Source organism: Engraulis encrasicolus, chromosome 21, assembly GCF_034702125.1.
Source record: "Engraulis encrasicolus isolate BLACKSEA-1 chromosome 21, IST_EnEncr_1.0, whole genome shotgun sequence".
NCBI classification, from domain to species: domain Eukaryota; kingdom Metazoa; phylum Chordata; class Actinopteri; order Clupeiformes; family Engraulidae; genus Engraulis; species Engraulis encrasicolus.
Window position 1 is genome coordinate 51,020,826 of NC_085877.1, and position 14,078 is coordinate 51,034,903.

A 14,078-nucleotide genomic window follows, 5' to 3' on the forward strand; every position below is an offset into this window, starting at 1 on the left:
GACAGACATAGCCTACCCTCTTATAGAGATGCTGGGACGCATCTAAAAACGTGGATCCAACGCGCGTAGTAGGGAAATACTGAAAAGATACAGCCAAAAGGCTCTACTCGAAGGCTCCAGCCAACGCTGTTGAAAGATTGTTTGCCTCTCTCCCTGGCCATCTGAATGAGATGATTTTTATCAAACGTCATACCAAATCTACATTGGCCTATAGGCTAGTTTTGGTATTTATGTTTGATCTGGCGACTATTGTTGTTTTACTGTCTTGCTTGAATCGCTCTGTTTGGATTACTTGAAGACTTTCCATGGATTATCCTGCATCGTCTCAGTGCCGTGAGTAACCTGGAACATAAGTAGGCTATAGGCTATCATCAGAGGTGAGCTTAGTCACTTTTGGCCGCGAGAGACTTGGAAGGCGCTACATTTGCGCCACACAACGTGGATTATTGAAACTGAAGACTTGATTTCTTCTATTGGATAATTTCGTTTGGTAGTAATTACGGACAGTGTAGTTTTTTTGTGACACTCTGACTTTTTTTTTTCAAGGAATATAGGTTAACCGAAATAGTCCCGCCGCCGCGTGGGTTACCTATGCTATTGATTTGTGATACGCATGTGGGTGACCTTTATTGAAGTTGCATGTAATTCTATAGATCAGTCAAAGGAAATTGAAAATGTGATTTTTACAACAGCGACATGACTCGGGTGGTATAGGCCTACTTTAGCCTACTGTTTTGAACCTTGGAAAAGTTTGACGCGATTTCAGCACCATGGACAGTCCCTCCCCAGTCGGGCGAATAGCACCACATTTTAGGCTACGCAGATCATTTCCCGTTTGTGCTGTTTGTAATTTAGGTAGCCTATTGCATTTAGCTGACACGATATTGGCAGTTCATTAAACATGATTAAAAGCAAGCCCAAAAATATGAAGGGACTAGTAAAAAAAAAAAGAAGCCCATGTCGCATAGTCTAGCCTAGGCCTATAGGTCCAAGCAGAATTTGCAACCCTGCATGAATAGCATTTCTACTAAAACTAGTTGGACAAAAGTTACTAAATCTTTTGGAAGTTGTTACAGTGCCCTGCATGAGAAAAGCCGCACGATTACAGTTGCGATTTCTATTATAGGCCTGCAGGCCACGGACGTTATATCATTAGTGATCGTCACCTCGCCTATGTAAAATTCCAGGCAAATAAAATTAGAACGTTCACCCATGGCCTCGCCTGACGTAGTCGCCAGGTTACGGTTAAAGCCACATTTGCCACAACAAACAACAAAAATCGTTGTTTAACATCGTTTTTGGAGGGACTTATATATGTGGATCATTTATTGAATACAGTGTGTACACATTGATCCAAAGTAGTCGTTAACCTGCGATATACACTTTAAGGTGTTCAGAGACCTATTTAACCCTTTAAGGTGTTCAGAAACCTGTTTAACACTTTAAGGTGTTCAGAGACCTGTTTAACCCTTTAAGGTGTACAGAGACCTATTTAACCCTTTAAGGTGTACAGAGACCTGTTTAACCCTTTAAAGATCAAATGAAACGAATATTAATTGTTGGAATTTTACAGTTTTTGCAACGGATTACAAAAGTCTCAAGCCTTGTGATTAAAACGAGATATTATGTGTGTAATAATTTATTCGGGAAGTCATGTTAAAACGTGCTCAAAAGTAGCAATATTAAGTCCATAAGTGCGAATTTATTGTCTTATGCGTGACGTCATAAGGTTGACACAGTCGAACTCCGAAGTGTCTTAACAATGGCGGCGCCTATGGATGGGTCTAGCTCTAAATCAAAGCGCGGAGGAAAATATTGTGTTGCTGGGGGGCCAAATGGCACCAGTTGTAAAAATGGCACTTACACAGAGGGCATATCTCTGCATCTATTTCCTCAAGTTAAAAATACTGGAACTGAGGCTGACAAGGAGAAGGCGAGAACAAGAGCGCTGTGGGTAAAGTTTGTTAGGCGGCACCGGCACGACTTTGAAGTGACAGCGACATCCGTGTTGTGCTCGGTACATTTTGATCAGTCATGTTACAACAAAAACGTGGAGATCGCCGACATGGTTGGATTTAAAAAACGATTGAAACCCCAAGCAATTCCGACTATAGACGTCGCTGGTGTACAGAAGGAGATCCCTGCTAGTACGGCTCGGGCGCGAAGACAGGTGAGTCTGACTGACTGTCACTTTACCAGATAGCGGATGACTACGGTATTCTCTCTTGTGCTGCTGACAGTGACATTTAGTTACATTGTACATTGTTTGACATTATTGGAGCACCCTAGTGGTAAGCCTGTGCCTGAATGTGTAGCCAGATGGAAAATCAAAACAAACGTAGTCTACCAAAGCCTCAAAATGAACAAGCCAGCACGAAACATTCCCAAACACAAAATTTGAGTTTCGTCTGGCTTAGTATAAGGTTCTACTCGCATCCCACATCGTGTCGATAAAGACCCTGAAACGGATTCGGTTTAGAGTTGCTGTAGGCCTACAGCGGTGAGACAGATATTGTATTTGAGTGTTGGTATTTACCAATTGTCAATCTATTTAGTTAGCCGATTGGTATGTAGCAGGGAGGAGTGTAAACACAATTTTAGTCTATGCTACTGAAATATAAAGGGTAAGAGAGACGCACACGTCTGATCCAACCAGTGCAGTCAGCTGATCATAAGACAAGTACACAGGTACTCAGATAAGTTACTTGTGTTGGAAGGAAACACAAGTATTTGTAGGGCATACTTTTGACACACTGTTTCCTAACAGCCAAACTGCATATTTCCACCAGCATCTGGCCCATTGGTCCCACATCACTATTTTGTAGGCCTATTGGTCACGCAGGCAATGGTCCCACAGCATATACCGGCTGCTCCATGTTCCCATGCACATTTCTAAGAATGTATTGAAATAAATGCCTGTTACATGACAGGGAGAAAGGCATGTTACTCTGAAATGTGGGAACATGGAGTTGTGGAACATATGACCTATATTTGAGTAATTAATGTGGGAACATGGAGTAGCAGGAATAAGTTGGGGGACTACTACATGTAGGATAACTCAAATCTGTGTCTACACAGGCTGTCCGCGAGAGCTTAGAACTAATGTCTAGGAACCCACCAAGTCCTGAGGACAACATAAGCCTACTCGCGTCGGATCAACATCAAGACAGTAGCAAAGTGGATGACATCGAGTCCTTGAAGAGGAAAGTTCGCGGCCTACAGAAAATCATCAGTCGACTGAGGAAGAGAACCGGAGGGAAAGCTGTGAGTTGTAGCGCTGTCGCTCCCTCATATTCTTTTGTCTTATGATGCCAGATAAAGTGCATGTGTATTAACTTCAATTTAATTTCTCCCAGGTTGAGGATGAGCTTGTGGAGGCTGACTTTTGTGAGGACGGTGATGAGGAAGAGGAGCTTGCGGAATTTGAGGATGAAGAGGAGGACGGTGATGAGGAAGAGGAGCTTTCAGATGGGGAGGATGAAGAGGATGAAGAGGAGTCAAATTATTCACTGGAGGAGTCATCAGCAGCAGAGTCTCAGTGGTCAGATGAGGATGGCGTAGATGACGGATGCTCACATACCAACAGAGTGAAGTAAGTTACAGTTTAATGTTTTTATTCTAGATATTTATCCAGCAGTAGTATTTTAGGACCCAAATAGGGGAGGTGTAAGTATTACAGGTGAAAGTGAAAAAAAAAAGTTTAAAAAAAGTTGATTAATTTCCACAATTTCATCAAAAATGTTAAACTTTCAAGCATTACTTATTCATACGCTATGTTTTTTTGTATCGTCATATTTTTCAGTGTTGAGCCTGGAACACACTGCTTCGAGGAGCCCAAGTTCATAGTGTTCTTCAGCATGCTGATGACCCTATTCTCCATGTTCTGCTTCCAATGCAAGATGGAGAAACCAACTGTCACTGTTAAAAAAAATGGAACAATGGCAATTGTGACCCAGAGTTGTAGAGTTTGCGGCAAGGACAGCTTCACCTGGAGATCACAACCATTCATCTTTGGAAAGTACCCTGCAGGAAACCTCCTTCTCAGCCTTGGAATTCTTATGTCTGGTGTCAGCATTTCAAAGGCAATGCTGCTCTTCAAGCATGTAGGGCTGTGCATGTTTGCTGCCAGAACTTTTTTTTACCACCAGACAAAATTCCTTATACCAGCAATACTACATCACTGGGAGGCGTACAGGCAAGCATTGATGAGCACACTCAGAGGAAAGGAGGGCTTGGTCTGGAGTGGTGACGGTCGATACGACTCCATGGGTCATAGTGCAAAATATGGAGCGTACACCATGTTCTGCAACACAACTGCCAAGCTAGTCCACTTTGAATTACTGCAATCAAGCCAGTCCGGAAGCAGTAATGCCATGGAACTTCATGGGGCTAAACGCAGCTTTGCTTTCCTCTCTGCAGAAGGGTTAAACATCTCCACGTTCATTACAGACAGACACAAAGGGATTGGCAAGTGGATGAAAGAAGAACAAAAAAACACTTCCCACTTCTATGATCTGTGGCACGTGTGTAAGAGCCTGGTCAAGGACCTGCGGAAAGCCAGTAAGGAGAGAGGTTGTGAAGTCATCAAGGACTGGTCGAAAAGCATTAAAAAGCACCTCTATTGGTGTGCCCTGTCTACCTCACAAGGGTTTGGACAATTAATATTGGCAAAATGGAAATCCATTGTCAGGCACATTGCCGGAAAACACGATGACCACCCTGATGAGGCATTTCCCACCTGTGCACATGGACCATTGAAACAGGAGAGGAAGTGGATTTACAGTGGTAAGATCATGTTCACATTACTGTTAGACAGCTAAGTCTTGTAATATGTTTGTGCAAAATGTCTGTATCAGGCTTCTAAATGTGCTCAAACAACTTTCTTATTTGCACCTTTAATCTCTGAGTGGCCATTTGCAGTAGGACAGGGTTGATTTCAAATGTAATTGCAAAGAGTATCAGAAAATTGACTTTGTGTTGTTTTGTGTCACACAATGGAGCTTCTACACAATCTTATCACCATGAAATCTGTTACACAGGAAGCCTGGCCCATGACAAGTTGTCTGCTGTCCTGCTGAGGAAAGATAGACTTGAAGACATCAGAAGGCTATCTTCAGAGGGTCAGACCAGCTGCCTTGAGGGCTTCCACTCTACCCTTAACCACTGGCACCCAAAAATGACACACTTTTCATGGCTGGGGAGCTATTGCAGGTGACTTTTCTTTCCCTTGATTTGTCAGAAAGAAAATGTGTAGTTTTCATGGTGAGCTCTTGTAAAGCTGTGTACGTGTGTTCATATTTTGAAAAGGCATTCTGTGTCTTTAACCTTAGGCACATCTTAGCAGTCCTGCACTTTAATGAAAACTTGAGGCGACAACCCCAACGCACCAAAGATGGCAGGACGTACTACAAGGTCACCTACCCAAAGTACAGGCTTGGAGAAGAAGTGGTAAAACATATACCATCACCACCAACATACCGTAAGTATAGCCAACATTGTATACACTACTCTCCAGTAGTTGTCGCCTATCCATCTGTTTGGAATAACAGCTAATAACCTGACTTTCAATTAATCACTTGGCTTCAGAAGTCACTCATATGAAAGCTACAACCCTCCCGAATGAAAATGTATGTACAAAAATAAATTTCATGCACCAAAGAAAGATTGACCCTTTATTGAACACACACAGGGCAGATTTTCACACTTGAAAACACTTTAAATACGCAGATCGGGTGTCATACTTAATTACTGAATCACTCTCACCTCTCAGGAGAGTGGGAGAGACGTTTTTGGTGTTAAAGGTAAAGAATTTGGAAAAAATAAATTTTTAGTGTTTTCGTCTAAGTCAAAAGTTTAGCAACCCATCATCTGTTTTTACTGCCATGCTGATAATGATGGAAATGCACAATACAGTATGTGACACCATAGGATGCTCATGGAAACAAGTCAACATCCCCACACCACCACCATCTAGTGGCTGCATGCAGACACAACAGTTCAGTAGCTCAGAAAGCTGGTTCAGGGGGGGGAAATCAATCTGTTTTCTTTTCTGATCGGGCCAGCAGTCATTATCGATGAATGTTTAATAATAATTGTATTTATTCATGATGTGTTTTTATCTTTTTTATAACTATATTTATGGTCATTTTAACCTTTTATTGACCACTGCACTTTATGTCTGTCCTTTGGTATATGTTGTTGCTGTCTATGTGTGCTTATGACTTGCTGCACACCTAATCGCCCCTTTTGGGGACAATAAAGTTGAAGTTGAAAGTTGAAGTTGATTTAAATATTACATGGTAATTCTGTACTTTCTTCAGACTATGTCAGTGACATCAAGCATGTGATGCTAGAAACGGCAAAAGAACAGCTAAAAGAGACCCATGACAAGTACACAGCCCTGGTCCCGGCACCTCTCTGCAGCCAGTTCACAGGGAAGAGGTGTAAAGAATCATCCATCCATCACTATGAAGCAAGGAAGCAAGCACGTACAGCGCTTTACCCACCAGGTACATTACTAACCTACATATCACATTTTGTAAAGCAAATTCGTTTAGCTAACAATGTCAGGCCAGCACTGCCCTTTTCCCAGGTACATTTCTGGTAGCCACTGATAACTTTCCTGTATTTTTATTCAGAGCAAGAGCAGGACAACATCAGGTCACAGCTTGAATCTGTGGCAGAAGCAAGTCGCACCTCAGCAGCAAGCCGCACTAAGAAAGCACGAGCCTGCAAGAAGTGCAAGAAACCAATGAAAGGCCATCGCAGAGGGGCTTGCCCCAAATAGTTAGATCCAGCTTTGCTGCTATTGTGCTATTCCTTGTCTTTCTGTGTTAAATTTGAGTGTTTTGTCTTCATTTCAGAAGCCTGTACATGTGTTCATACCCTGCCTCAAAGTGGCCTACTTTTCTGTATTTCTAAGCGTGTTCTCAATTTTAACTTTTAACTTAATCAGTCATTTGTAATATTTTGTTGTCTGCATTTGTCAGCCATTTGTAATGTTAGCTATAATAACTTGTATTCAGATGTAATTACAACATCAAGACTTAGTATAAGTCTACTATGTCTAGTCTGAGTATACTTTCTTAGTCGGTTAAATCCATTATTGGTCATGTTCCCAAAAATGACACTAAAAACATATGAAGTTATAGTATTTTATTAGAATTAGCTTTCCATAGAGGATTTGTAGCCCCTGGTTTGACCATCACTGTAATCAGTTCTCAGCCTGTGGTAGACGCATGCTGACAGAGGTCGTGTATGTTCCCAGCCGAGGTAGCCACACATCCATCGAACAACCCACCTGTAGGCCACTGCTCTAAGATACCTGTAACGGTTGAAACATGTTGTGAATACATAATAAATACAATTTGAAATGTTTTGTAAATAAATGTTCAATTTTTTCAAGGTTAAGTGCAGGCCTAAGGTAAAGTATAACGGGTCGAGTTCAGCCTTTGGCTAGGTAGACCTAGAGATGTATTGTAAGAATTCTTCTGGCTGAATAAAGAATGAAAGTGTATTAATTACAAAGATTATCTTACATATTGATATGCTGTCCAGCTCGTCGACGGTAAGGGCGACCCTGCTTGTCCCGTAGCACCGGACCAACTTGCTCCAGCACCACCCTCTTGGTCAGGTCTTTATAGTCCTGATGTTGTGTAACACAGGATGGCTCAGTGCTGCCATCCAATGTAAGTTTGGCCATGGCTGGCCCAACTTCCCAGCAACACCTGTACTCCCTTGCATTTTCCAGCAAGTCAGTTCTACACTGGTTACACTTGCACCTAGTAACACAACAAAACTGAATGAATAAAATAAGTCTTTGATATACTACAAGATCACTCTCCATCTTACAGCTAAAATAGATGCCAAAATGAAATGGAAAAAAACAATAGAATTTCTCACCATTCATTGAGGGGGATTTTCCCTTCCAGCCGTGCATCCAAGGTCACGGCTGAAATGCCATCCTCGTCAACCTCTTGTTGGTGAAGCTCGTTTTCCCCTGGTAGGGCTAACGGCTCATCTTGATAGGCATCTAGGCCTGCATTGTCGTCAGAACTTGTGTCTGAGTAACTGCCAGTCTGGCTTCTCTCAGAAATCTGGCTTTCCAGATCGGACATTTAAATAATAATAATAATAATAATAATAATAATAATAATAATAATAATAATAATAATAATAATAATAATGCAATATAGGCCTAGCTTACTGAAGTGTCGACCTGTCCTCCGCGATTGGCTTCCTGTGACGTAACTTACCATTTCATTCATATTTTGGAGGTAGGCCTGTCTGTTCAGCGTATTCAGCCTGAGTATTTTGGGGATTTCTAAGTTTGTTTCTTTTAGTTTATTTAATTTAGAGTGGGTCTATATTGATTTGTACGACTAATGACATAATGTAAGCTAGACTATCCTTCCTTCCAGTTTTTTTTCAGGTAGGGTCAATATTATGTCGCATATTTTTGTGATGCTGCATATTTCGAGTAGCCCAATCGCGTAATTATCGCAAAATATAGCTTACCACCTTTCACGCGCGACCTCGCTCCTGTGAATTTTGAGTCATGCCTGCGTCAAGGCAAAGCATCGTCCCCCCTTGTCAACCGTTGCCATAAACAAAAGAAATATCAATGGTTGATCGGTAAGTTGACGGCATAATAATTGATATAACGCCATTTTTAAATAAGATTGCATTTAAACCACAATAGGCTATTACCACATTACACAATTTAAAGTAGGCTACCGTACCGGTGGCTGGGTTTCAAAGAGCCACTTCGGTTTCAACCTGTCAAAGACAGCGCGGAATGTCACATCCATAATCTGCGAAACCGGCAGCTGGCACCTTAACATGCTCCCATATTTTCCAGATTACCACAGCACATACAGCCTACACTATTGTGTCATATGATTTATAATATCTTAATAATAATCAGCGTGTAGCCTAGGAGCGCGGTGCTGTGCCCGTCGATCTTGTGCCGAATATGGCATATTATTTCCAATATATGGCATATGGTGGTGCATCATCACAGAAAAGTCTACTAGGCTTATTTGTGAGGCTTATATTCAACGTGAGTTTTTCCACATAATGTTTGAGGTGTGTTCTTTCGACATGTCGATGTTTGTCTCTTTGGTTCGTTTATGATGGGTCCTTCAAATGTATGATATTTCCGCAGCCAGCCATACTAGCAAAAAGAGGGTGTCAACCTTATGACGTCACGGCCCTGTAAATATTGTCGCACCAATGGCACAGTTTCAAGTTGCCGTTTCAACAAGTTATGCCCGGAAATTTTATTTAGGGTTGGATTGATGTTTTAGAAATAGGCAAAATATTTAATGTGAATAATAGATGAATATTCGTTTCATTTGATCTTTAATGTGTACAGAGACCTGTTTAACCCTTTAAGGTGTACAGAGACCTATTTAACCCTTTAAGGTGTTCAGAAACCTATTTAACACTTTAAGGTGTTCAGAGATCTATTTAACCCTTTAAGGTGTTCAGAGACCTGTTTAACCCTTTAAGGTGTACAGAGACCTATTTAACCCTTTAAGGTGTTCAGAGACCTATTTAACCCTTTAAGGTGTTCAGAAACCTGTTTAACACTTTAAGGTGTTCAGAGATCTATTTAACCCTTTAAGGTGTTCAGAGATCTATTTAACCCTTTAAGGTGTACAGAGACCTGTTTAACCCTTTAAGGTGTTCAGAAACCTATTTAACCCTTTAAGGTGTTCAGAGACCTATTTAACCCTTTAAGGTGTACAGAGACCTATTTAACCCTTTAAGGTGTACAGAGACCTATTTAACCCTTTAACCACTTAGTCCTCAGTAGAATTCTATAGAATTTTAGCATGTTTGCACTGCGCCGACTCCAGGAGTTACTATTCCTCCTCACTTTGTCCTAAACTAACATGCTTGGTCTTTTTAGAAAGCTGAGACTCTGTGCAATGTCACTAAATAGTCAGAATAGCTATCTTATTTACTGTCAAAATAACACATAGACGTAAACTTTTTTTTTTCTTCCACGCACAAAAAAACATATGTAAACAAATGTGAATGTAATCCACTGTTACAGTTATTATCCCTTGGAAACACAACTGAACACTTGCACCAGGTCTTAGGAAGCAATGTGTAAAATTTGGCTTTGTCAGCATGAAGGACACTCTTTCTGCAATGTTTTATGTAGAGAGATGTCCAGGCGTTTTGCTCAGTTCCATTTAGAATCTTCAAGAATAACGCCCACACACGTACGTAGTTTTGTTTACATTTAGACCGGAAATGCTGAAAATGCTAAAGTTGCAAGTTGACACGACCGTAATGAAATGTCTGGTCGCTGGTATGTAAATTAATTTCAATTCTGACAACCATCGAGTGTTCATGACAAATAAATGCACACACAAAAGTGTGGTATATGACATATATCTTTATTAGGATGGCTCCGCATCAAAAAGTTTGCTCGTATGCAAGCGTTTGACAAGCTAACCGGATGTCGGATTGAAAAGTGAATGGGCAACAATAAGAGTTGCTGGATTGAAATAGCATAGCATCGACATGTTGAAATGCTTTTGGAAATTGCCGACATATGTGCTGAATCTTTTCCATGTTCACCACAGTCGAGTGTTCCTTATTCCTGAAAGAGGCGCAGCCAGACCAAATTATAGTGTAGCATTCATTGGGTGGCTCATAAATCAAGACGTATTGGTCGTATTTACATACTGGTTAGCATTATGCAACCGGAAATATCTTAGGGACTCATTGCCGGTCGTGAATCTGCCGACAATAAGCAATCAAAACAACAATACGGGATTTGCTACAGATAAACTCCGCAACGCGCTGGCTTTGCCCACGGCGTTTGCTTTGTATGAGGCGTTGTATATACTTGTAAAATGTTTTTTGAATAAAATAGTGTTTATATTTTATTTCTTTGGACTCTTGTGAACATTTTGAGACCCAACAAACAGCGTGAACTCATTGATAAGGGTACACACAATGGCGATGTTGATGAAGCTCAACAAGGGAAAAGGGATATGCCGGAGGTATTTTGACCAGCATCAGACAGGATAATTAAGATAATATAGAAAATACTATATATTGATTCTCTGGATGATTTATTTGTGCAGTTTCGTGAAAAATCAAGCTTTTAAATGAGGTGTAAATATGACAGTTATTTAATTCGAAAACAATATGGTTTTATTTAGCATGATTAAGAGGGAGATGAGTGTGATAGAATCTCAACCCGCCCGCGGGTTTTGACAGTTAACTGGTTAAGGTGTACAGAGACCTATTTAACCCTTTAAGGTGTACAGAGACCTATTTAACCCTTTAAGGTGTTCAGAGATCTATTTAACCCTTTAAGGTGTACAGAGACCTATTTAACCCTTTAAGGTGTTCAGAGACCTATTTAACCCTTTAAGGTGTTCAGAGACCTATTTAACCCTTTAAGGTGTACAGAGACAACCCTTTAAGGTGTACAGAGACCTATTTAACCCTTTAAGGTGTACAGAGATCTATTTAACCCTTTAAGGTGTTCAGAGACCTATTTAACCCTTTAAGGTGTTCAGAGATCTATTTAACCCTTTAAGGTGTACAGAGACCTATTTAACCCTTTAAGGTGTACAGAGACCTATTTAACCCTTTAAGGTGTACAGAGATCTATTTAACCCTTTAAGGTGTACAGAGACCTAGTTAACCCTTTAAGGTGTTCAGAGATCTATTTAACCCTTTAAGGTGTTCAGAGATCTATTTAACCCTTTAAGGTGTACAGAGACCTGTTTAACCCTTTAAGGTGTTCAGAGACCTATTTAACCCTTTAAGGTGTTCAGAGACCTATTTAACCCTTTAAGGTGTTCAGAGACCTGTTTAACCCTTTAAGGTGTACAGAGACCTATTTAACCCTTTAAGGTGTACAGAGACCTGTTTAACCCTTTAATGTGTACAGAGACCTGTTTAACCCTTTAAGGTGTACAGAGACCTATTTAACCCTTTAAGGTGTTCAGAAACCTATTTAACACTTTAAGGTGTTCAGAGATCTATTTAACCCTGATGTGGAAGTTATTTTACTGTCCACATATGTGGACACTGCGCATCAAAGGAGTGAAAAGTTATATAGGCCTATACTGTATTTCAAGTTCAAATTAAGCTGTTTTATTCATTTTTATGGTGTTTTGTAGTCATTCATCAGCATTTTCAAGTATTTTCTGTAAAAAATAGTGTTAAATAGACCCCCTATTATAAATGTAAGTTAATTTACTTACTTTCCATGTTACCTTGTGTCATATTACAACATTATATGACACTTATGCATTATACATTACACTATTTAAGGAACAAAGATGAAACAAAGAGAAAAAAAACTGTCAATTTAGCAATATTTACATACACAGCTATGGCAAGATTTGTGGGGAAACCTTGTTGCATGTGGAAAAAACCTTAAATTCTGATGAAGACACATCTGTATTTGATTCAGCATGGATTCTAGCTCAATCCTACATCATTTATGTTGTCCCTATATGAAAGGTAATATGAAATTTGCCTCCAGACATATGCGTTTTGTAGTCATTCATCAGCATGTTCAAGTATTTTCTGTGAAAAAATAGTGTTAAATAGACCTCCTATTATAAATGCAAGTTATTTTACTTACTTTCCATGTTACTATATGTAATATTACAACATTATATGACACTTACACATTATATATTACAGTATTTAACGAACAAAGATGAAAAAAGAGAAAAAAAACTGTCAATTTAGCAATATTTTCATACACAGCTATGGCAAGATTTGTGGGGAAACCTTGTTGCATGTGGAAAAAAACTTCAATTCTGATGAAGACAGATCTGTATTTGATTCAGCATGTATTCTAGCTCATTCCTACATCATTTGTGTCATTTTGTGGTGAAAGAAACCCGAAATATGCCTATAGACACGTGCGTGAAACACTAATTTTAGGTAGTTTTTCTTGAATTTATTAAATTAAAAGTGTTAAAATGTGTTAAATATGTTAAAAATAATTTATTTTCACACTATAATCATTATAAATGCTCATAACATTAAGTATTTGCCCAAAATGAGCAGAATATTCTCACGGTAATCATAAATAATATGTTTATCATTAGACTCCCTTGATGCGCAACGTCCACATATGTGGACAGTAGCTTTATATTGTATAAAAACCTACCTTTATTGTAAATTTGGATTTTAACAACATAGACTTCTCAAGTGAACTGTACTTAACATCATAATATTTTTTTAAAACCTGAAATTGCCCTTTGGTGTGGTTGATTTTCAGATATAAACATGCTTGTTATGGTCATAATTCACATCGGTGGATTTCTTAGATTGATGATGTCATCAAACACTTAATATTTAGTGCAAAAAGTTATAACTGCTGTTAAAGTATTGTAATGAACCTCATGGTACTTCCCATATACAATTTGGAAAAAAATAACCACTATTTACCTATCTAAAGTGGGGTTAGAATTACTGTCCACGTATGTGGACACCGTGCATGAAAGGGTTAAACCAGAATAGCCGTTGTTGTCTTTTTTGATATTTACATCCAGGTGTGAATAGTTTTTGCCATTGGCACCTGGGCATGAATAGCCATTGTTGTGTGTGTGCAGGCCCGCCGACAGGGGGGGGGGGGGGGGGCAAAGGGGTTTTTTGTCCAGGGCCCTGGACTAGGGGGGGGGCATAACTGGGCCCACATGACGTTGGAATGAATTGTTATATGGTCACTTCAAAATGTGTTGATTTAGGGAAGAAAGGTGCTTTATTTGCATTCAAACAATGACTTATAGATATTTGCCTTCATTGCCCTTGAAAAAAACGGCCAATAATCCCCTATCACCCCCATTCCAAAATGGTTAGGTCTTTATAGAAAAAAAGACGACATCATTCGATAAGTGAGCCAATTAGTCAACAACATGCACAAGTCAGGAGCGCTGAAAAGGAGAGAAAGGCGAAAAAGAGATGAAGAAGCCGAAAGCCTGAGGGGTTCTCTACATAAATATTTCAGAAAAGACTCGGGTGATGCAGCAGGTACCAGTAAAAGCAGCTGTGCAGCAGATCCAGGTAAGACACGGCCAACT

At 39.8% G+C, this 14,078-nt stretch overlaps 2 protein-coding genes across 2 annotated transcripts; one reads left to right on the plus strand and one right to left on the minus strand.

The window, feature by feature from the left end:
• The first annotated feature begins 3,048 nt into the window (after nt 1-3,048).
• On the plus strand, nt 3,049-7,065 carry LOC134437278 (uncharacterized). Its single transcript, XM_063186771.1, has 7 exons — nt 3,049-3,264; nt 3,357-3,592; nt 3,803-4,785; nt 5,040-5,211; nt 5,331-5,479; nt 6,321-6,509; nt 6,639-7,065. The coding sequence occupies exons 1-7, from the start codon at nt 3,103-3,105 to the stop codon at nt 6,785-6,787; spliced, it is 2,040 nt and encodes a 679-aa protein (XP_063042841.1). The 5' UTR covers nt 3,049-3,102; the 3' UTR covers nt 6,788-7,065.
• A 75-nt stretch (nt 7,066-7,140) lies between these two features.
• Nucleotides 7,141-8,147, minus strand: LOC134437285 (uncharacterized). The gene is made up of 3 exons (XM_063186780.1): nt 7,903-8,147; nt 7,539-7,781; nt 7,141-7,324 (listed from the first exon to the last, which is right to left on the minus strand). Exons 1-3 carry the CDS (start codon nt 8,115-8,117, stop codon nt 7,165-7,167), a joined length of 618 nt encoding a protein of 205 aa, XP_063042850.1. The 5' UTR covers nt 8,118-8,147; the 3' UTR covers nt 7,141-7,164.
• Between the last annotated feature and the right edge of the window lie 5,931 nt (nt 8,148-14,078).

What these genes read in the sequence shown, in the direction of transcription:
- LOC134437278 (XM_063186771.1), top strand. Translation starts at nt 3,103, where the DNA reads ATGTCTAGGAACCCACCAAGTCCTGAGGACAACATAAGCCTACTCGCG. An exon ending in GAGGAAGTGGATTTACAGTG is followed by an intron (nt 4,786 to 5,039) that starts GTAAGATCATGT and finishes TCTGTTACACAG; the next exon opens with GAAGCCTGGCCCATGACAAG. An exon ending in TGGCTGGGGAGCTATTGCAG is followed by an intron (nt 5,212 to 5,330) that starts GTGACTTTTCTT and finishes CTTTAACCTTAG; the next exon opens with GCACATCTTAGCAGTCCTGC.
- LOC134437285 (XM_063186780.1), bottom strand. Translation starts at nt 8,117, where the DNA reads ATGTCCGATCTGGAAAGCCAGATTTCTGAGAGAAGCCAGACTGGCAGT. An exon ending in AAAATCCCCCTCAATGAATG is followed by an intron (nt 7,782 to 7,902) that starts GTGAGAAATTCT and finishes TTGTGTTACTAG; the next exon opens with GTGCAAGTGTAACCAGTGTA. An exon ending in GCTGGACAGCATATCAATAT is followed by an intron (nt 7,325 to 7,538) that starts GTAAGATAATCT and finishes CAACCGTTACAG; the next exon opens with GTATCTTAGAGCAGTGGCCT.